Here is a 22795-nt window from a genome sequence, read left to right on the forward strand (position 1 = left end):
TGGGCTTCCTCCATGTGCATCCTCAGTTGTGGTCACACTAGATTCCAACACCATCTCCCCGGCTGTTTCTGCACAGCCAATCTCAGTCCTCTCTCCAGGTCTGGTCTCTGAAAGCCTGAGTTCTAACACCTTCCCTGCCCACACTGGCAGACTGGTGTTTCAGGATGCCACCATGGCCATCTGTACAGTTTTTCTTCTACTCTGGCTGCTGCATTCTCCTTTGAGGATCTGAAGCTCCCCTTCTGTCCCGGCAGATCTCGCTGGTAAGGGGGCTTCCCAGGGTGCAGGAACCCTTCCTCTTCCACAGCTCCCTCCCAGGGGTACAGGTCCCAAACCGATTCCTTTCTCATTTTCTTTTTAATCTTTTTTCCTATCCGGTTACCTGGAGATTCTCTTGCTCTCTCAGCAGTCTGAGGTATTCTGCCAGTGTTCAGTAGATATTCTGTAAGAACGCTTCCACGTGTAGATGTATTTGTGCATTTGTGGGAAAAGGGGAGCTTCACGTCCTACTACTCCACCATCTTATCTGCTCCTCAGGTATGTGCCTTTTAAATAAATACTTCAGATGCTTCCTGTGGCTCACCATTAATTAGAGTAAAATGATGATACCTGTGAAAGTGACCCCAATTCCACTTTCCTACCAGACATAGCTGAGAATGCCTTAGAGAAGGAATGTGTCTAATATAAATGCTTAACCTTATACCTACAACTGTTACTAAATGCTCCTAATTTCATATTCCTGAAAACATAAGCAGAAACTTATAGATGCTGAACCAAGTATACACTACTTAAAAACATGTTAAAGGTATGTCCTGAAAGATTCTTTTTATTTAAAAAATATTACATGTGATTATACAATTTTTTAAAGAGACTTAAAAGTATCTCAGGAGTTGTACTAAGACAAACAATTCCACTTTTCCTTTAATAAATTACACATCTAAACTTTCCTCCCTTATTACTGTAATATTAACTAATAAAATATTATTTGTATTTGGAAAAGAAGAAATAGGTTACATTACAGTTGAATTAGGTTCAGGAATCAAGCTCAATTTGTTTCCAAGACTTGGAAGAACTTCTTTTGTACTGTTCCAGTTCCTAAAACAAAAACATGTTTTACTAGTAAAAAACTTTAAAATTTAAACTAGGAGCCTTAAAACTGCCTTAGCATTTTTGGGGTGTAACAGTATGTCCTTTATAAATGTATTATCACTCTCAAAATTTCCTGACAACTACTTTATAAATGACTATACTCTGGATGAAATGTAGTCTTCAGAGTTTCTATGTAGCCTAAGTAGCACTTGGAGATGGATTAAAATTTAAATTATATTCTAAATAGTGCATACGAATTGTTTTTCAAGTAACAAAATTAGGCATTGTTATATGCATGCTTTGGGCTTCCCTGGTGACTCAGCTGATACAGAATACGCCTTCAATGCAGGAGACCTGGGTTTGATTCCTGGATTGGGAGATCCCTTGGAGAAGGGAACAGCTACCCACTCTGGTATTCTGGCTTGTGGAATTCCATGGACTGTATAGTCCATGGGGTCACAAAGAATCAGACATGACTGAGTGACTTTCACATTCATGCATGCTTTAAGAATATAAAAATGATCTTATTTTTAAACATTTACTGTTCAACTCTTGTCAAATTGTGGCTGAAGTTAGCAAAGTATCAATATTTAAAATGTACATATCCTTTGACCCAGAAATTTGACCTTCAGAAATTCATCATATAGCACAATAGAGAAGGGCAGAGGGATATTCACTGCGCTATCTATTGGCATGCAATTGGAAATGGCTTAGATATCTCACAGTAAGGATTGATTAAATACCTCAGTGCTCACTGACACCTGACTTTGTAGGCAGCCAACAAAAATAATAGTGTTGTATGTGCCAAATGAGAAAGGCAACCAGGCGGAGAGAGGGCAGGACACTTCCATTTTCTATATTATATACGTCTATGTCTTGATTTTCTTCACCACGAGTATATGTGACTTTTATAATTCATAAAACGAAGATAAACTTTAGTGGAGGTGGGAAAACCTGCATGAGACAACTGACATGCAAAACGGACCATCTAAGGGGATTGTCTCTTGGCTTCTTACATGTTATTCAGTGTCTAAGTGTACAAAGTGTATCACTGTTTCAGATAAGCAAAAAGTGGTTACTCTGCAAGATAAGGCAATTCCTGCCCTTTGCCTAATGTAACTGAAGTTCACAGTTGCTAGGAAAAGAAAACTGCATTCTCATTTTCAGAAAAATGGCAGATGATCTCTTTCATACGTATATTCTAAGTTATTAAAATTTAAATGTTGAAAGTTTCAAAACACTATAATGACTTTGAAGAAATTTTTTTTCCATAGTATTAACTCCAAAGTAGTCTTTATAGCTTGGTTTATTTTTAATGACATTAACTCAGTTCACCAGTTTTCTTACCTGTAACTTATGGTTTCAAGGACTGTTAGTTCATAAAGAATAAACAGTAATCAGTTATCACAAACTTTGCCTTTAATTGGAAGTGCTGTTTTTCTTTTACCAATGGTAATGGTGAGGGCATTGCTTTGAGATTCTGTGCTAGCAGTTTCTCCCTTCTGTAAGCTGTAAAGTGACAGAACTGGGCTGGTCCCCCAGCCTTGCCAGGAGGAGGATGGAGAGTAACTGGTGTGATATAGAACTCACTGTGTTCACTAGATCTTTAGTACTGCTCTCATGCGACCTCAACATTATGTGATGATATTTTAAAGGAATAGCAACTAAGAGGGCTCTCTTTACACTACAGTTCTTCATGGCCACCCTAGAGAGTCACTTTAAAAGAGAAAGCAAAACCAAAACGGGTTTCCACCCTGCTTCTTAAAAGCTTCTAAAGTTTTCAAATATAAATATATATATAATGCTTAAAACACCATCTTCAATAGAGGACAGTAAAAAACATTTCCCCCCAACATGTAAATCAATCAGTGTGTGTCTGTGTTTAAATTATAGGCCTAGGGATTATAAATAAGTTTTTTTGAAAACAGGGATTCAAAATGTATATGTATGGTTGAACCAAGAAGACCTTAAAAATAACTGTTTACCCAAACCTTTTCCATTTTTTTTTTGCTTTGACAATAAAAATATAGAAAAGAGGTAGAAGTGTTCAGCAAATGCTTTCTATACTTGACTCCCTTAAAATCAGGAGTGCTTTAAAACGGGAAGACTTTTAAAAAATAGTAAATACCAAGGAACTATTTTCTGGTGCCCATGTGAAGTCTGACAAAAGAGAGCTAATTAGGAAAGACATTTAGTCTGCAGAAAAGGTGAAAAGGGGTCTTAAGGCTGATCCCCAAACCAGGGGGACTAATTTCAATCTCTGTGAGGATCTTCATGCATCAGTGGGGACTGGGAGCAAAAGGGATTCTGGACAGTGATCATAAATGACATGTTCTACTACCAAGAACTTACAACAAAGCATTATGGAATATGCTGTCTTAGTGCCTACCCCCCTCACTGGCAGGATAATGTAACAGAAGTATGGCTTAAGTAAAGTGTGGTTTAAAGGGACACATCTTTCTTGCCTGATGATTCTACACAACTTGGGCTTTTTTGAAGACTCAGTATTAGAGGAACTGAACAGGACTCATGAATTAGCCTATCTTAGAAGTGGTGGGCTCTGATTTCATTGCCAAAGCTTAAGGGTACCAAACTTTTTGTTTGATGCCTGATTATTTAAGCCACTAATGATGAGAGTTGGGGATGGGAGGGAGTCAAATGGAGGATCACGTCTGGTCTCAGACAGGCCCAGGGCCAGCCCTCCACTCATATGCAACTGGATTATTTTCAGTGAAACAGGATGTCATTTTTCTTCCTATGAAGTGCAAGAATCAGTAACTATTTGGGTTAAAGTATGCAGATACATAGTACACAGTACAGATGTCAAGTAATTACCAGTTGCTTTTAGGTAGGGACATAATTTTGTGTGATTATGGAAAACGTTGAATGAGACATTCTTTTAGATGGATATTCTTCTTCTTCTAATAGGCAAATCAAATCTAAAGATTATAATGCTATTTTCACTGAAAAATGTTAGTGTAGCAATAATCATATTAAAAGATCAAGAAGGCAGTGTTTTTAGAAGCGCTGTAGACTAGATATTCACCTACGGCAGATGAATTCTTTTATAGGCTATATTGATAAAAGTGGCATTGACTATCTTGCCCATATAAAAAATGAAAATGTTGAATGTTTAGTAGGAAATAGGGGTTTTTCAAAATTAATCTACAGAGAGTTTTCTCACACATAAGTCAGCTTCTGTGGTTATCAGCAGACAACTGGAAACAATGTAAGGCCCTGAAACGGCTTTGGAAGAACATGAAAGAATATATAAAGTTTTGGATATCAGAATGTCAAAATTCGGAAGTGAACATCTATAAAATAATTGAGTATCAACTGCTAATCATTTGCATGACTTTTAAAGCAGAGGGGGGTACTACATGTGCAAACTAAAATCAATTCATCTACTAAAATACCATGAATGAAACTGCTTTAGAGGCAAAATTAGGACATTATAACTTTTCAAGTGGGTCTAAAAAAATTTGTCCAGAGAATGTAGTAATTAGTGAGGTACAAGGGAAGAATGATACAGGTATTGTGGGGCTGCTTTCCAATTCTACTCAAAACTCTTATGGTTTTAGGTCAGTTAGGGAAGATGGATTTGAATGTGAAACCTTAAGATGCTCAGAAATACTCTTGCCCTTTAATAATAAATGTATAAAAGGGATCACTGTATAATATAAACAGATAATCTTATCAACAATGGCAGTTAGTCACTAACTCCTAGATAAATATTTTTTTTTCTAGATAAATATTAATTCAGAGATGACTTCCAACTAATCTCTACAGCCAAGCTGCAAAACACAATAAGGGTTACATGAGGTCATTTGAGTGTTTCTGCAACATGCACTTTGCTACAGCTACAACACCCTCTAAATATTCATGACATGTTTTTCAGAAGTCTTCTGTACTTAAAATGTTTTGCTTACTTATTCTAGGGCCCCAGAAGGTGAAAGGCGACTGCTGAGAAAAAGACCCTGGTCCCTGCTCACAGTGGGTGGCTGTGTTCAGCTTATCCTAGCAACAGTTACACAGCTCTACAATCCCACCTGAGAGGTGGTCAGGGCATTCCATTTACTGTGCTTATTTATATAAGGTTATATTCTTCACAGTGACTCATTTTATCACACTAAAAGGAGATCTGGGAAAATCTCAGTATTGGATCATGATAAAAGTTTACCAACTCTTACATTCTTCTATCAGGCTGTGTATCACAAATGATACTATCTGGGCACATATATGGAAAGCAGTCTCCACTTTTAATCACTTTCCTGAGAGTTCCTGGGTTTTGTCAACTGTGTGCTTTCAGATTAGGCAGTCCTTAATCTTTCTGATATGAGAAAAGTATGTGTGCTGCTATGCTTAGTCGCTCAGTCGTGTCTGTCTCTTTGCAATCCCATGGACTGTACCTGCCAGGTTCCTCTGTCCATGGGGATTCTTCAGGCAAGAATACTAGAGTGAGTTGCCAGGCCCTCCTTCAGGGGATCTTCCCAACCCAGGGATCGAACTCAGGTCTGCCGCATTGCAGGCAGATTCTTTACCGTCTGAGCCACCAAGAAAAGTATGGATATAAGTAAATGTCCTAATAAAAAACAAAACCTTCTGAATAACCCCACAAATAAAAGAATATTATGGAAGTGTCTTCCTAACAGCGAGGTAAGAATCACTACCCATCTTCAACATAAAGTATACTGGAAAGTCCAAAAAGCATATGTGAACACTAAGTCATCCCTGGGTGGTAGAATGTTATGTGATCTTTAGTTCCTCCTTTATGCATTTCAGAATTTATATAGTGAAGATATACTATTTAAATAATTTTGAAAGGAAAAAGTTAAGTAAATAAGTTGAGAAAAATTTATGGAATTCTAAGGATATTTCTGTGATAAAACTCAAGATGAAATAAATGTTGAGGATAATACCTGATCCTTCTGAATTCTCATCTCATCAACTTCACTTTCAGCATACTGAGGGTCTTGGGCAGGGTCCTTGACATCTTTTAGTGTGTTGATACTCTGAAATCACAATTTGTTAAGTCATTTCATGCCCATAACCAAAAAGTTTCAATGACCATCATCTATCTCACAAGCCAAGTTCCTGTTTCTTGGGCAGCCAGTGAAGGCTGATCTTTTGAGCCTTCATCACCACTGAAGGCCAATTCAAATTCCCCAGGTTCTCTCTCCCTCTTGGATACTATTCCTCCCTTCTCTAACAACCAGAAAGAGCTCTGTTTGGAAGCAGAGTGAGAAAAGTGTCTTACCCATTGTTTCAGCCCCACAGGGTCAGACATACAGTAGATTTTAAGCAAGTATTTAATTGACTTGAGCATGTAAGTAGAAAACAAAGTTACTATAATAGGCCTGTTTGAACATTTCCCAATAACAGCAAAAGCAAAAAAGTGGAAGTCGCTCAGTCATGTCCGACTCTTTGCAACCCCATGGACTATTCAGTTCATGGGATTCTCCAGGCTAGAATACTGGAGTGGGTAGCCTTTTCCTTCTCCAGGGGATCTCCCCAGCCCAGGGATCGAACCCAGGTCTCCCGGGTTGCAGGCGGATTCTTTACCAGATGAGTCACAAGGGGAGGCCCAACTGTTGAATAGTGCTGAAAATTCTTGTAAAAGAATGAGAAATAGATACCTTTGGTGGAAAGAGCTTTTCATATACTTTTTTCCACAGTTCCATTGGTGAACGGGCATGAAACTTTCCAATGTCATTATCAGGAAGAGGAGGAGATCCTAAAATTGGGAGTTTTAATTCAAATGACTAAAACATTATAAACTATTACTATCAATAAAACAGATGATACTTAAATCTTAGAAGAAAATTTCCTTTTCTTCTATAATCACTGTTAAAATTTACCTCAACCCAGTGTAACAAGGCCACTGGGACAGATTCTAGTACCAGAGGGAGATGAGACAGAGTAATGAGTAAATTGTAATTCCCTTTCCATGCACTTAAGTAGATGCTCAGGAAAAATAGAAAGTATGACATTCTCATGTGTTTGGGAATGTTTAAGGAAACAGATGTTCTTATGTGCTGTTGAATGGAACGCACATTGCGACAGCTATACTGGAGGGTAATATGGCACTAGTAAATACTGTTAAAATACTAAAAAACCACATCCTATTAACCAGAAATTCTAGTTTTGAGTGTTTATCTTAGAAATACCTGCATACATGCATTGAGGGTTTCACAGAGCTGCATTATTTGTATTAGTGAAAAAATGGCCACAGCTGAAATGTCCATCAGTAGAGGCAGAGTGAACTAAATTCCTATGCGTAGCCACGCTCTGTAACCCTATCCAGCAGTCAGAGTTCCAAACAGACCTACATGTAGCATTAATATGGAGAAAGCAGTAAGGTGTATTGAGTAAAAAAGGAAAACTTCAAAATGACACAGAAGAATACAATTGCATTAAAACAAATAATTTTTCTCTATACCACATTCACATGTATAGAAAATGGAATATTACACTTGATTGTATATGTACTATTTCTAGATTTATAAGGAGAATATCTTTATGCATTGCCTGTATAATTTAAAAATTAATGTGAAAAATCTGAAAATACGCTGCCACTCCTTGGACATTTTCACTGCATAGTCTGAGATGCCTCCCTCTCATCTACATTGTTCACTGCTTCACTCTATCTTTCAGGGCCTCCTTACGACTTTGGTGGGTAAGAGTGATCAAATCCACCACTCTTCTCCAGATTTCCCAAATGTCTTCCTTGTCCTCACTTGTGTGTGTGTGTATTAAGTTGTACACAAGTTTATCACCTTTGTAGGTTCATGGATCCACTACCGCAGTCAAGACACTGAACAGCTTCATTCCCAGAAGGATCCCTTGTGTTGCCCTTTTATGACCAAACCCACCTCCTTCTCGATCCCTCTCCGCCCCCACTCCCCACCTTCAGGTCTGTCCCTAACCTCTGACCACCATTAATCTTTCCTACATTTCTAAAAAATTTCTTCATTCCAGAACTTTATATAAATAGAATTATATGTAACATTTTCTGATTGGCTTTTAAAATTCAGTATAATTCTCTGGAGAGTAATCCAAGTTGCTGTATATAGCAATAGTTTGTTCCTTTTTATTGCTGAGGAGTAAACGGCACCCCACTCCAGTACTATTGCCTGGAAAATCCCATGGACAGAGGAGCCTGGTAGGCTACAGTCTATGGGGTCGCAAAGAGTTGGACACGACTGAGCTACTTCACTTCACTTCAGTAAGTATTCCAGGATATGGATATACCACAGTTTATCCATTTACCTGTTGAATGATGTCTGGGTTGTTTCCACTTTTGGGCTATTACAAATAAAGATATCATGAACATTTATTTACAGATTTTTATGTGAACATACATTTTCATTTCTCTCAAATAAACGTCAAACAGTCCAATTTCTAGGTCATATGGTAGCTGCATGATTAGTTTTATAAGAAACCATCAAATTGTTTTCAAGAGTGGTTGACCAGTTGCTATGGAGGTTCCTTAAAAAACTAAAAATAGAGCTATGATATGACCCTGCAATCCTACTCCTGGGCATTTATCTGGAGAAAAACATGATCTGAAAGGATACATGCACCCCAATGTTCACTGCAGCACTGTTTACAATAGCCAAGACATGGAAGTTACCTAATGTCCATCAAAAGCGGAATGGATTAAGATGTGGTGTATATATATATATACAATGGAATATTACTCAGTCATTCAAAAGAATGAAATAATGCCATTTGCAGAAACATGGATGGACCTAGAGAGTATCGTCATACTGAGTAAAGGTAAGTCAGAGAAGAATATTGCATGATATCCCTTATTGTGGAATCTAAAAATAAATAATGCAAATGAACTTATGAAACAGAAAGAGACTCACAGGCTTAGAGAATGAACTTATGATTGCTGGGGGAAGGGGACAGTTAGGGAGTTTGGGAAGGTCATGCACACACTGCTATATTTAAAATGGATAACCAACAAGGACCTACTGTATAGCACATGGAACTCTGCTCAATGTCATGTGGCAGCCTGGATGGGAGTGGGGTTTGGGGGAGAACGGATACATGCATATGTATGGCTGAGTCCCTTCACTGTTCACCTGAAACGATCACAACATTGTTAATCAGTTATGCTCCAATACAAAATGTATGTTAATGTATGTTTAGTCACTTCAGTCATGTCCAACTCGTTGTGACCCCATGGACTGTAGCCCACCAGGCTCCTCTGTCCATGTGATTTTCCAGGAAAGAATACTGGAGTGGGTTGTCATGCCCTCCTCCAGAATACAAAAGAAAAAATTCAAAAGAAAAAAAAAGTGTCTGTTTTACATTCCTACCACCAATGTATGAGTGATCCAATTTCTCCACATCCCCTCACCAGCATTTGGTGTTACCACTATATTTTAACTATTCTGATAAGTGTGTGGTAATATCTCAATGTAGTTTCAATTTGCATTTCCTTCATGTAAAAAATGTATTAAATATCTTTTCATGTGCTTATTTGCCATTATTGTATATCTGTAGTGAAATATCTGGCCATATCTTTTACATATTTTCTAATTGGATCTTTATTTTATTGTTATATATTCCAGATACTAGTCCTTTGTAAAACATGTAGTTTGAAATTTCTCCCAGACTGTAGCATATCTTTCTATTCTTTTCACATGGTCTTTTAGGAGCAAAAGTTTTTAACTTTGATGAGGTCCAAGCTCCATGATTTTTTAAATTCAGTATTTTTCGATCCTTTTCTGACCTCCGACTACTTACAGGGGCAAAAGATTTCCATCAGCATTTCTATCATTACACACAGTGATTTTCACTGCTAATAAAATTAAGTTGGCAATTGTAATAATTATAATTATAAAAATCAGTCTTTATAATCACTCATTAACACCTCTGTTCCTTTCATTCCAATTCAACCTATAATCTCATGACAAAGATCTCTACATTTGAAGTCAACTTCAGCATGTAAGAGTAATGGAGGGGGTGGGAAAAAAGAAAGCCATTGTCCATTAGTGTTAAAACCAAACTATGCCAACCCCAGAGTACAGAGTTGCTAGGCCCCCAAATCTCTAAGTGAAATTACTTCTGTGAGAAAGCAGGGAGCTTGACCATATAAACTCTTAAAATTTCTTTCGCTTTGTGAGTCTAGGGATAAGTATAGGAAACATCCCATTAAATGAAGTATTTACATAACAGAAAATTAAGGCATATCTAGTTAATGCAACTGTGTTCTTTTTGATTTATTCCAACACTTGAATCTCTTATATTTTTCATCATTGCTTATAATATATAGCTTTGAATTTCCTGACTACTCTATCCTTCGGATTTTCTTCTAAACCCAAGGAGCTAAAATTTAAAAGTACCTGGAAATCAGTGAGGGAAAGAAAGTATATACAATTTTTTTTAGTGGTATAGAGATCAGAAATCAGCCGCTCATATGCCAACATCCCTTTCATCACAAATATGTCAATGTGATGCATTCTGCATCAATACAATGTATACAAATAAATACACAAGACATAACAACAATAATAATGAAACCAGAAATGGTGGTTAGGGTTAGGAGATGTTGGAGATGAAGTGAACAGGCAGTAGGATAAAATCAATAAGCAATTAAAATAAATGGAACAATCTTAATAAGTTCACCAACCTATCTGACTTAAAGAATCCAATCCTGCTGTGATAAACAGAGGTTTATTCTGATCCACACATATTGATTTGCTACACGGATAAGAAGAAAAAAGAATCTAATTTAGTTTAGCAATCAAATATCCTGCCATTCCCTACTGTAAATACAAGAGCCAAGTTTTATATCTAGCCCCTATGAGAGTATTTCTCAAAATGAATGAATGATTATTAATGTAACCGATTCAAAAAATAAAGTATAGCACTAATAAAGATATTATAGGAGGAAAAAAAGACACAAACTACCTCAAATCAAAACAAAGAAAGATAGCAAGGTTAAGAAAAATACTTACTAAAATGATCAATTCCGTTTCTAATATAAAAAGTGATAATAGTAGGAGAGCTACTAAAATAAGGGGAAAAGAAGTAACAGGATCAAGGAAACAAGTATAATAGTATGATTATTTTATTCTAGTTTCCAACTATTATATAACATTTTAGTTGTAAAATATAAATATTTAAATAATATAAGAAGCAAGAGATAATATGAAATTATCTAAGAACAGTCATCTGAGGCATTTTTCCAGTCAAGAAACAAGACTTATGAGAACAATAATCAGATGCTGCTGCTGCTGCTAAGTCACTTCAGTCGTGTCCAACTCTGTGCGACCCCATAGACGGCAACCCACCAGGCTCCCCCGTCCCTGGGATTCTCCAGGCAAGAACACTGGAGTGGGTTGCCATTTCCTTCTCCAATAATAATCAGATGAGAGAATACCAAAATAAAAAGTAAAAAGATGTTAAAAAATATTTTAATGGTACCTTTTGTCAATGCCAAATGCCAACTGGTTAATAACTCCACGTATTTTTAGTAACAGAGCTTCTGATTTACTGGTAAACTAAAAAGAAAAAAATCAGGACAATAAATTACATGCTGTGCTTTCAAATCACAGAAAGAGGTAAAATAAACATGGCTTTCAACAAGTACAGACTGCAGAGAGAATTACTATTTATTTGCCCAACAAAATCTTCTGTTTGAGTAAGCAAAACAAAACCCGAATAAAGGAAAAGAAATCTTGATAAATTTGTTTTAACTCACTCTTCAAATTTCATGAGTGCATGATATATTTAGTGTATGGACTTGTGTTTATGCACTAATCATTTCAGCTACTCCCACAAATGGACCGTAATCATTACCAAAATGCAATCTGGTTGGTTAAAATATAGGAGGTATGTATCATAAATAACTTTTCCATCCAAAGGCATACTTCTGTCTTCAAAGCAGTTAATGTGGGAGCTGCAGACTAATCTAACAATACTGATACTCATTAAAACAACTTTAAAACTTCTCTTCAGATTTGCCTTTAGAGTTTGCAGAGTAAGCAACTGACTACTCTCATTCGTGGTCTATAACCAAGTGATCATAACCAGAATATTTTAGAAGAATGAAACTGCATGGGTACTATTAATCATTAAGCTGAGAAATCAGAGAAAAACCAGGACATATGGCTACCCTACAAAACCTTTTAAGACTAATTTTGAATGTTTTGAAATACCAAGGTCTCCCAGCCAAATCAGAATGACTAAGATGTATGAAAGTAGGAAAAACAATCTTGAACCAAAATGAAATGTAATTATAAGGTAAAAAGATCAGTGTTTAGGATAAGATTCGTTCAAGACTTGGGTTTGATCGCTGGGTTGGGAAGATACCCTGGAGAAGCAAAAGGCTACTCACTCCAGTATTCTGGCCTGGAGAATTCCACAGTCCATGGGGGGTTGCAAAGAGTCACACAACTGAGTTTCACTTTCACTTTTCAGATTAAGAACAGGCTCCCAGGGAAAGGGCTTCCCTGGTGGCTCAGAAGGTAAAGAATCTGCCTGCAACGTAGGAGACCTGGGTTCAATTCCTGGATTGGGAAGATCCTCTGGAGAAGGTAATGGCAACCCACTCCAGTATTCTTGTCTGGAAAATTCCATGGACAGAGGAACCTGGCAGGCTACAGTCCATGGGATCGCAAAGAGTCGGACACGACTGAGCGACTAACACTTAACTTCCCAGGGGGAAACTATTCAAGGTAGAACACTCATGTGAATATATAAGATTTGATACATTTTAAAACTTGAAACCATTTTATGCTTCTATTGAGACAATATTCTAATATGAAAACTTCAGTTGAATTGTAAAAACACAACTTTTTATCATCATCATTGTATTTTCTGTTATGTTCCCTATATGGCGAGGGAAAAAAACCTCATCAGAAGTGTATTTCATAGGACTGAAGGGCTGGGAGGACATGAGAAGTTTTTCTAACTCAACCCCATCCCTACCCCTATCTGTGCATCAATTGCCTTGAAAACATCCTCCACAAATATATGTAGAGTTCTACTTATGAACTCAATGCCTGGGAATTCATGATCTCCAAAAGCAACTCATTCCATTTTCAGATAATGGCAGTATTAGAAATTTCTTAATTTGAACTAAACCCCATCGATTCCTTGTTCTTGACTCTAAGAAAGCACACATTTAACCCATTTCCCATGGATCAGTCCTTCAAATATTTAAAGATTGTTATCACATTCCACATGCCAGAATATCATTTTATGCTGTTCCTCATTTATCATAATTTTAAGTTCCCTACCATCCTGGGGGCTCTCCACTGAATCTGGTCCTACTTACCAATGTTTTTCTCTTTTTGATTTTTATTAACTTGATTAGATTGCTCATATTACTGAATTAGTATTCTTGACTGAATCATAAAGGATAAACTATGTTTAAAAAACAAAACAGAACTGCTGCATATCATTGAACCTTGGAAACAGGAAGTACCAAAGTCTGGACTCTAGGGTCAGAGTGGAAGTGAAACTGAAAGGTGGGGCTTTGTTAGCTCTGGCCGCTCTCTTCTTGATTTGGGAAGCTAGAAAAGCTGTATGGTTTCCATGGTGGTCCAGAGTGCTCTTCTAAAACCAACCTCTGATTTACTGAGAGCTGAGATGAATGATTCTTAGATCCTTTCCCTTGTCCCTGGACTTGTGAGCCATGATTAACTGCACGTCTGCTGTGGCCTGGATTGATCTGACTTCACCTATTACTACATTCTTACTGATAAGACCAGACTGGGCATTGATAGATCATCAAATGTGATCTGTTTTTAAACAAAGAGAGGGATTTTCCTCAGCTAACTAAACAGAAGTAAATGTGGAGCTTTATCTAGAAGCAAAAGTAAGAAACTACAAGATCCACGGTCTTTGCTTCTGTACCCTGAATGAGTAAGATAGTTTGAATTCTCCGTATCTTTTCAAAACAGTAAAGAATATTTCCGTGGTTGCCAAGGCAGAGTAGAGAGGGTGACGGAAAGTTGGATTGAGGGTTTGGGAATAGCAGATGCAAACTATTATATACAGAATGGATAAACAAGGTCCTATTGTATAGCACAGGGAACTATATTCACTATCCTGTAATAAACCATAATGGAAAAAAATATGAAAAATAATTTTTTAAAAAAGTATATTTCCAACATACTTCGTCAACCTAATATGCAAGTAGGTAGATACCGTACATAAAAGGTGATGATTTTTAAGAAAATACATAATAAAATGTATTTGGAGTATTCTAGAAAGTATAAGAATTTTAAATACAGATCATACTTATTACTTTCAGTCTTAATATACTAGCCATGAAAGCTGGGGACTAGGCCATGTTGTCTACAGGTTCCTCTGAGCACTTTGAGGGCAAAAGAGAGCATTCAAATGGGAGGAATTTTTTTAAAGATAAAAATGTTTTTATATTTTATTGCATTAGAGGATACTGCAGTCCGTGGGTCGCTAAGGGTCGGACACGACTGAGCGACTTCATTTTCACTTTTCACTTTCCACTTTCACACATTGGAGAAGGAAATGGCAACCCATTCCAGTGTTCTTGCCTGGAGAATCCCAGGGACGGGGGAGCCTGGTGGGCTTCCGTCTATGGGGTCACACAGAGTCGGATACGACTGAAGTGACTTAGCAGCAGCAGCAGCAATATTTGGTCCTGCTGTGGAAGATAATGCTAACAGTTACAAGAACCAGCCTTTATTGAGATTTGTGTCAGGCCCTGTGCTAAGGGTTTCAGGGTTTCAGGTGTATTCCTGCTACTAACCCTCACAACAACCCTATGAAGGTAGGACTATTTTTGTCCATTTTACCCTGGAGGAGACTAAGGCTTTAGTGAGGTTAAGTGACTTATCTGAGATGCCATATCTAGTAAATGGTTGCCCTGAGATTTGAATCCAGGCAGCATGACTCCCAAGTTCATTATTTTTAACCTCTACAACAAATAGCATTTTAAAAGCTTTTGTGAAAAAAAAAATTGTTAGTCTTTTTTTTTTAAGTGAATATAGATTCTAATTCTTAAAGGAAAACTAAAAGATGAATAGATAAATAACCAACTTATCTCTAAGACAGATGGGGATTTATGGCTATTAAAAATGTAGAACTTCCACTTCAAGGAAATGGTAGGCTATCTAGCAGTGTGTGTTCCAGAAATACATTATAAATGCTCTGTAACAAGACGCTTTGAGGGCAATAGGAAAGGAAAGGAGAGAATTACATGCATTAGTAAAAGCATCCACATCATTATTGTGCACCAAGCTGGTAATCTTTCCAAATTTGTTAGTCTGTTGAAACCCAAAGGATAGGAAACATACAAACCATTAATGATGCTCCGTAATAATGTGCAACAAATCGAAGTGTCTTGCATATTACCTTCCTCTTCTCAGAGTCAAAATCCTAAAGATGTATGTTATTAACAAGAAAAAAGTTGAGAGAACTAGTATTTGTAGCAGAAAAGTACAAATTATTAAATACAGAAATAGATTCTTTCCTCTTTATTTTTTGAAATGTTCCTTGAGTAGGATTCCATTACCTTGGCATTTGGTTCTGTAGAAGCTGAACAACAGCTGCAGCCTTCCAGAGCTACACTGTCAGATCTTTCCTTGTTTAAACCCTTAGCCCAAGAGAATTTAGATATAAGCACACATTTTATCAAGTGGAATACCCCAAGGATTCTCTGACAAGCAAAGATAAGAAGAAACCAATTTTCTACTTTCTTCAATTTAAAAGTTGGGACATAAGTCCTGTCCCTTGGTGACTGGACTGGATTCAGTTTCTAAATCTTCTGCCTTATCCCCATCATTCCACTGTATTTACTGTTCACCTATTTTCTCTTTCCCAACTATATTCTCTTTTCCAAAATCTTTAAGATGTGTGACTCCTTGACTTCTCCCCTACCCCGAGTCATTTTTCTCATTTCATTATTACTTTTGTTTCTCTCCTATAAAGGCTAGGCAAGCGTGTACAACAAGTTCAACTAGAAGTGGAAGAGCTCACCTGAAAAATATCGTATTTACTTCCGATTATGACCAGAGGAATTGGAAATGGGTCGATTAATTCACGATCCTGTTAACAAACATATTTCATTGATTCCCTGTAATTGTTTACTACTATGTATTCAGCAATTTCTGTGACTTAGGTCATTTAAAATCTGCCCACAGTGTAATATTGTTGGCTTGACAGAGGTTGCTCCAATATTTAATATTTGAAGCTACATTTCTCAAGCATAGAACTAGAAATTACAATTCCCTAAGCTACCATATTTATTCTTCATATTCTGTTCTTTTATTTTCTTACATGTTGCCTTCCTGTTTTTTTTAAAGTTATTTGTATTAACTGTGATAATAACATTTATACTGCATATATGGGAACCATAACTACCAGTTTTGTTTGATATTCCTTTTGTAAAACACACTCATATAAACTCTAGGCAATATAAAATACCTTTCTTCGTTTTCTAGATGATGACATTCCTGATTGTACATAAAAGACTTGTGTTACCATACTGCAACTTGATAGTTTAATTATCAGATGATAAAAAGATACTGATTTTGTGACAGACAGTAAATGAACGTATAGAATGACAGTAAAGGCTGTTGAAACTCTATTCCTTGCTTAAAACTGTATCCTTATCTGGTCTTTGCCAGGTGACATTTGTACAACCTGGTTTTGTATCTTTATTTCACAGAAATTATAAAATCATATCAAACTACTACTTTAAAACTGTTCCTTTTGATTGGTGGAATATGCCATAACAATCATGGCAGATGTCTAACGAGAAGACATTTGAAATCATTTTCCTTGTTTTGCTCTGAGGTTTTATTAAATTGCTGTAATTTTCCAGTGAACAGGTTCATCCACATCAAGTGAATTTCAACTCATGCATAAAAATCTAAAGAAACTGTTTGTGATGTTATCTTTAACTATGTATGGGGCTAAGAATTCCAAGAATAATCCCAGCAGCAACTCACTGGATGGTCCTTCTGCATATTGCTCCACATCTTCTGTCGCATTTCAGAAGCTGCTTTAGAATTCTTCTTCCCCAGTTTCATTATTACTTTATCTACATGAAGTTTTGTGGCTTGCAACAGATTTTCCATGGTGGGCCAAAGGTCATTAGGTTTTGAAAGATCCAAAACAAGGACAATAGAAAATGTCCTAAAGAAATAAAAACATCTTTCATAAAAAGACTGAAAATAATTACTATCTGAAACCCTACTATACTGAAATGTATTTTCTAAGAATAACACTATAAGAAAAACATAGCAATTTTCTAAGAAAAATATGCCAAAATTATAGCCTTATTTATTCCAGTGCTTTTCCCTAGTGATATTAAAGTGTTACAACCAAACTTTTTGTTTGAACTAATAATAATCCAGTTCACATAATGCGCAATTGGATCCAACAGTGCCATGTTTAGATTCAGTTTTGCTGTGTGTTCCAAAGAAAGGAAGCAAAAATAATAATCACAGCAGCAGCAACAATACAACAATGTGGTGAAGGAGAAGAAAACATTTACTGATGGACCTTGCCTGGAGTCTACCTAGCTTATTTCCTCCTAACCCAACAAGGCTTTCTAGAAAATGTTACAATGGCCATTTTATGGATTAGAAATCTGAGGCACAGACTCATATAACTAGTGAACTGTAGAGCTGGTATTTCAACCCAGAGCTACATGGTTTTCTGCTGTACCTTGCTACCTCTCTGGAAGCCCTTGCTACCTCACTCCAGGCCACCACACACTCCACCACCATGACCAAATCTAAACTCAGCAACAACAAACAACCCAATCTAAAAATGGGCAAAGAACTCAAATACACATTTCTGTATTTAAAGACATACATATGGCCAATAAACACAGGAAAAGATGTCTGGTATTATCATTAGAGAAATGCAAATCAAAACCACAATGAGATACCTCTTCTTGCCTATTAGGATAGCTACAATAAAAAATAAAAATTAAAAATCCAGAAAATAATAAGTGTTGAAAGAATAGAAAGAAATTGGAACCCTGGGGCATTGCCAATGGGAATATAAAACAGCAGAGTAGACAATGTGGAAAGCAGTACAGTGGTTCCTCAAAAAATTATAGGAGGATCCAGCAATTCCACTTCTGGGTGTTTTGACATCAGGGACTCAAACAGGTATTTGTATACCAATGTCCATAGCAGCATTATTCACAATTGCAAAAGAGTGGAAATGACCCAAATGTTCATCAGTGGGTTAACGGGTAAACAAAATCTGGTATATGAATACAATGAAATATTATTCAGCCTTAAAAAGGAAGGAAATTTTGACACATGCTAACAACATGGATGAAACTTAAAGACATTATGCTGAGTGAAATAAGCTAGACCCAAAAGGATGATTTCATTTACATGAGGTAGCTAGCAACAGAAACCAGAATGGTAGTTGCCAAGGGCTGGAAGAGGGGGAAGTAGGAAGTTATTGTTTAATGGGTACAGGTTCAATTTGGGAAGACAAAACGCTCTGGAGAGGGGTGGTGGTGATGGTGCCAAAACAATGTGAATAATACTGAATGTCACTAAACTGTACACTTAAAAATAAGTCTGTACAGCCATAATCATGGGCCAATATGTCTTTGATCGACAGAGCAAACATTCTGCTAGCAGAAATGGCAAGGAATTATAATATATGCTGGCTATAATATAGTCAAGTTATCTGGGCTTTCCTGGTGACTCAGTGCTAAAGAATCTGCCTGTCAATCCCTGGGCCGGGAAGATCCCCTGGAGAAGGAAATGGCAACCCACTCCAGTATTCTTGGCCTGGGAAATCCCATGGAAAGAGGTACCTGGTGGGCTGCAGTCCATGGGGTCACAGAAGAGTTGGACAAATTAGTGACTGAACAACAACAATTATTTTGTTTAGTTTGAGCAAATCAGCTATTTTGTGTAAGGCAAAACAATAGCTAAAATCTATATCATAGGTCTAAATCCAGAAAGTAGTCTTTTTAGACATTACCTAAGATTTTCTATAAAGTTATTATGCCATTAAATTGTCTAGCCAACCATATCTTTCATTTGAATAAGCTCAGAAACAGCTTTTCTTAATTATAATGTGTGTGTGTATATATATATATATATACATATATATATAAAGGAAACTAATTTTATTTTCAGAGTTTTAGCATGATTAATGTTAAAAAGAAAAGACCATGATTTATTTTTTTTTTTTTTTTTACTGTGGTAAAATACATATAAAGTGTATCATTTTTTCCAAATGAAAATAACTTTGTTTTAAAGGGAAAATGGATTATTCAACTTTTCTCTGAGGTTAACATTTACATTTCCACTGCACTGCAAATACCTGTGTTACTTTTGCCTTCACAGCAAATGACAGCTGAAAATTTTTTTTATAAAACACTACCTCTGAAAACAGGGGAGTGGACCACAGGAAATGCTCTCTTACAAATTATCTAAGGTCTGTGGAAATGTTCAGTGCATCTATAATTATTCTATGAACAGTCATTTTAAAGAAAAACAGTGTCTAACAGCATTTGGTAAGGTTGCTGGGCTCTGTCCAACTCAAGGAAATTACATGTCGAATTAATTCCAGTCACAAAACACTCTGAGATTTGCGACTAATGAGGAGTGAAATGTTTTCCATGAATTCGTCAACCACTCAGCAAGCTGCTCTGCACCCAGGCCTGTGGCGCCCCTGCCCTCTGTTCATCACCACCCTGGCCCCTCTTGTCTCCTAAGGCAGGCTCCAGCTGCGCTGGGATTCCACGGAAAGAAGACCAGGAACTCACAAAGCGAGGCAGTGAAGAGACGGTGGAAAGATTCGGCTTCCTGCAGAAACCAGAGCTTCTACAAGCCCACGAGGTCTAGAGAAGGGGAATGAGGTAATACAGAAAGGTGATGTGACAACAGGGCCAGCGCTGGAGCCAGCGCACAGTCTGGGAAGAGCTGCTCCCAGCCTCTTTACTCCTGTCTGCCTCAGGCCAGGCTGGCCGGCAGCTCTCGTTCCTTCAGCTGCTCCCCGCCCCTGTCATCTCTCAGCCACACCACCATGAGCTGCCCTAATTCCCAGGCAGCTTCAATTATTTGTCTCTGTTAAAGGGGGGCAAATGAGATTTTACACAGCTGTAAAATGCCATGGTTCTAAAAAATAATGTCGGGGGAAATGGTGGTTTTAAGTGAAAAAGCAAGATCTAAATGTGTATACGCAATATCTCATACCTGTACAAAGTATATTTACAACACTGAAAACACTGAAAGAAATACCTCAGTATGTTGAGAATAGTCCTTTTTCATGTGATCGCAGATGCTTTTATTTTTCATGTACGTTTCACTATTTTTCCAAGTTTTCCTTATGAGCATAAAACATTTTTGTGATAAGTAAAAGACACTAAATTTTATTTCTTTAAAAGAAAAAAAAATCACTGGACAAAGAAAGCCAACATTACTAGCTAGTTATGGAAAAACAATTATCCTATTAACAAGAAAAAATTCTAAAGATCTTAATGGTTGAAATTTGACAAATAATTGTCAAGCCCTTTGTATCTGGTCCAGCAGCAATGGTCTGTGTTAAACTCTGACAACAGTAAGATATTTTAGATTTTTAAATTCTGTTTTCTTTGGCTAAGATGGGTTCCCAGGAACATTGTGAGAAATGTCACAATTTTCCACATCTGATTTGGCCAACATGTGGGAATCATTCTCAGGAAACCACCACCAAAGAGCTTGAGGTTTTCCCCCAGGTTCTTTTTATTTAAGGTCAGCAAATGGACACTTTCTTCCTCTTCTAACTCATAAACTTTCATTGCATGAGGCTTTACTGGTGTGTGTGCGTGCTAAGCTGCTTCAGTTGTGTCCAATTCTTTGTGACTCCATGGGCTGTAACCCTCCAGGCTCCCCTGTCCATGGGGATTCTCCAGGCAAGAATACCGGAGTGGGTTGCCATGCCCTTCTCCAGGGGATTTTCTCGACCCAGAGATCTAATCCGTGTCTCTTCTGTCTCCTACACTGGCAGGTGGGTTCTTTACCACCAGCGCCACCTGGGAAGCCCCTCAGTGATATTAACATTAGTATTAAATTAGTATTAAATTCAAGTGTATGTTAGTCACTCAGTCATGTCTGACTCTTTGCGACCCCATGGACTGCAGCTTGCCAGGTTCCTCTGTCCATGGAATTCTCCAGGCAAGAAAGAATACTGGAGTGGGTAGCCATTCCCTTCTCCAAGGGATCTTCCTGACCCAGGGATCGAACCCGGGTCTCCTGTATTACAGGCACCTGAGCCACCAAGGAAGCCATTAAATTTAAAGGAGACATAATATCCAGTTTCAGGAAAAACTCAGGGGCTGAATTAGCTCATGCTTGGATGGGTATTAAAAAGAACTGAGTTTTCAATTTTATTTTTTGAAGTAATTTTTTTTTTTTTTGCCAAGTGAATATATTGCCCAAGTGTTATTTGACATATTTTGTTTGTTTGTAGGCTTGCAAAATATGTTACTAGTCGGATGCCAACTATCTCACTTCAGCACAGGCCAGAACCTTCAGTTCAGTCGCTCAGTCATATCCAACTCTTTGCGACCCCACGGACTGCAGCATGCCAGGCATCCCTGTCCATCACCAACTCCTGGAGTTTACTCAAACTCATGTCCATTGAGTCGGTGATGCCATCCAACTATCTCATCCTCTGTCATCCCCTTCTCCTCCCACCTTCAATCTTTCCCAGCAACAGGGTCTTTCCCAATGAGTCAGATCTTCCCATCAGGTGGCCAAAGTACTGGAGTTTCAGCTTCAACATCAGTCCTTCCAATGAACACCGGGGATTGATCTCCTTTAGAATGGACTGGTTGGATTTCCTTGCAGTCCAAGGGACTCTCAAGAGCCTTCTCCAGCACCACAGCTCAAAAGCATCAATTCTTCGGCGATCAGCTTTCTTCACAGTCCAACTCTCACATCCATACATGACCACTGGAACACCATAGCCTTGACTAGATGGACCTTGGTTGGCAAAGTAATGTCATGTCTCTGCTTTTTAATTATACTATCTAGGTTGGTCATAACTTTCCTTCCAAGGAGTAAGCGTCTTTTCATTTCATGGCTGCAATCAGCATCTGCAGTGATTTTGGAGCCCCAAAAAATAAAGTCTGACACTGTTTCCACTGTTTTCCCATCTATTTCCCATGAAGTGATGGGACCAGATGCCATGATCTTTGTTTTCTGAATGTTGAGCTTCAAGCCAACCTTTTCACTCTCCTCTTTCACTTTCATCAAGAGGCTTTTTAGTTCCTCTTCACTTTCTGCCATAAGGGTGGTGTCATCTGCATATCTGAGGTTATTGATATTTCTCCCAGCAATCTTGATTCCAGCTTGTGCTTCTTCCAGCCCAGCGTTCCTCATGTAGTCTGCATATAAGTTAAATAAGCAGGATGACAATATACAGCCTTGACGTACTCCTTTTCCTATCTAGAGCCAGACATCTTGGAATGTGAAGTCAAGTGGGCCTTAGAAAGCATCACTATGAACAAAGCTAGTGGAGGTGATGGAATTCCAGTGGAGCTGTTTCAAATCTTGAAAGACGATGCTGTGAAAGTGCTGCACTCGATATGCCAGCAAATTTGGAAATCTCAGCAGTGGCCACAGGACTGGAAAAGGTCAGTCTTCATTCCAATCCCAAAGAAAGGCAATGCCAAAGAATGCTCAAACTACCGCACAATTGCACTCATCTCACACGCTAGTAAAGTCATGCT

General features: G+C 37.7%; 1 protein-coding gene across 1 annotated transcript in view; it reads right to left on the reverse strand.

The window, feature by feature from the left end:
* Nucleotides 1-358: 358 nt before the first annotated feature.
* The window catches only part of DYNC2LI1 (dynein cytoplasmic 2 light intermediate chain 1), a 40498-nt gene continuing 18061 nt past the window's right edge, over nt 359-22795 (reverse strand). Inside the window, exons 6-13 of the mRNA XM_055400505.2 lie at nt 17046-17232; nt 16072-16140; nt 15394-15471; nt 11530-11606; nt 10733-10803; nt 6726-6823; nt 6009-6101; nt 359-1095 (exon numbers count right to left, since the gene is read on the reverse strand). Of these exons, the coding sequence (XP_055256480.2) occupies nt 1033-1095; nt 6009-6101; nt 6726-6823; nt 10733-10803; nt 11530-11606; nt 15394-15471; nt 16072-16140; nt 17046-17232 (736 nt within the window). The 3' untranslated portion in view covers nt 359-1032. The remainder of the gene's footprint in view (nt 1096-6008; nt 6102-6725; nt 6824-10732; nt 10804-11529; nt 11607-15393; nt 15472-16071; nt 16141-17045; nt 17233-22795) is intronic.

This window comes from Moschus berezovskii, chromosome 11 (assembly GCF_049115385.1).
Source record: "Moschus berezovskii isolate FMDL1 chromosome 11, NW_MosBer_1.0, whole genome shotgun sequence".
Lineage (NCBI taxonomy): Eukaryota > Metazoa > Chordata > Mammalia > Artiodactyla > Moschidae > Moschus > Moschus berezovskii.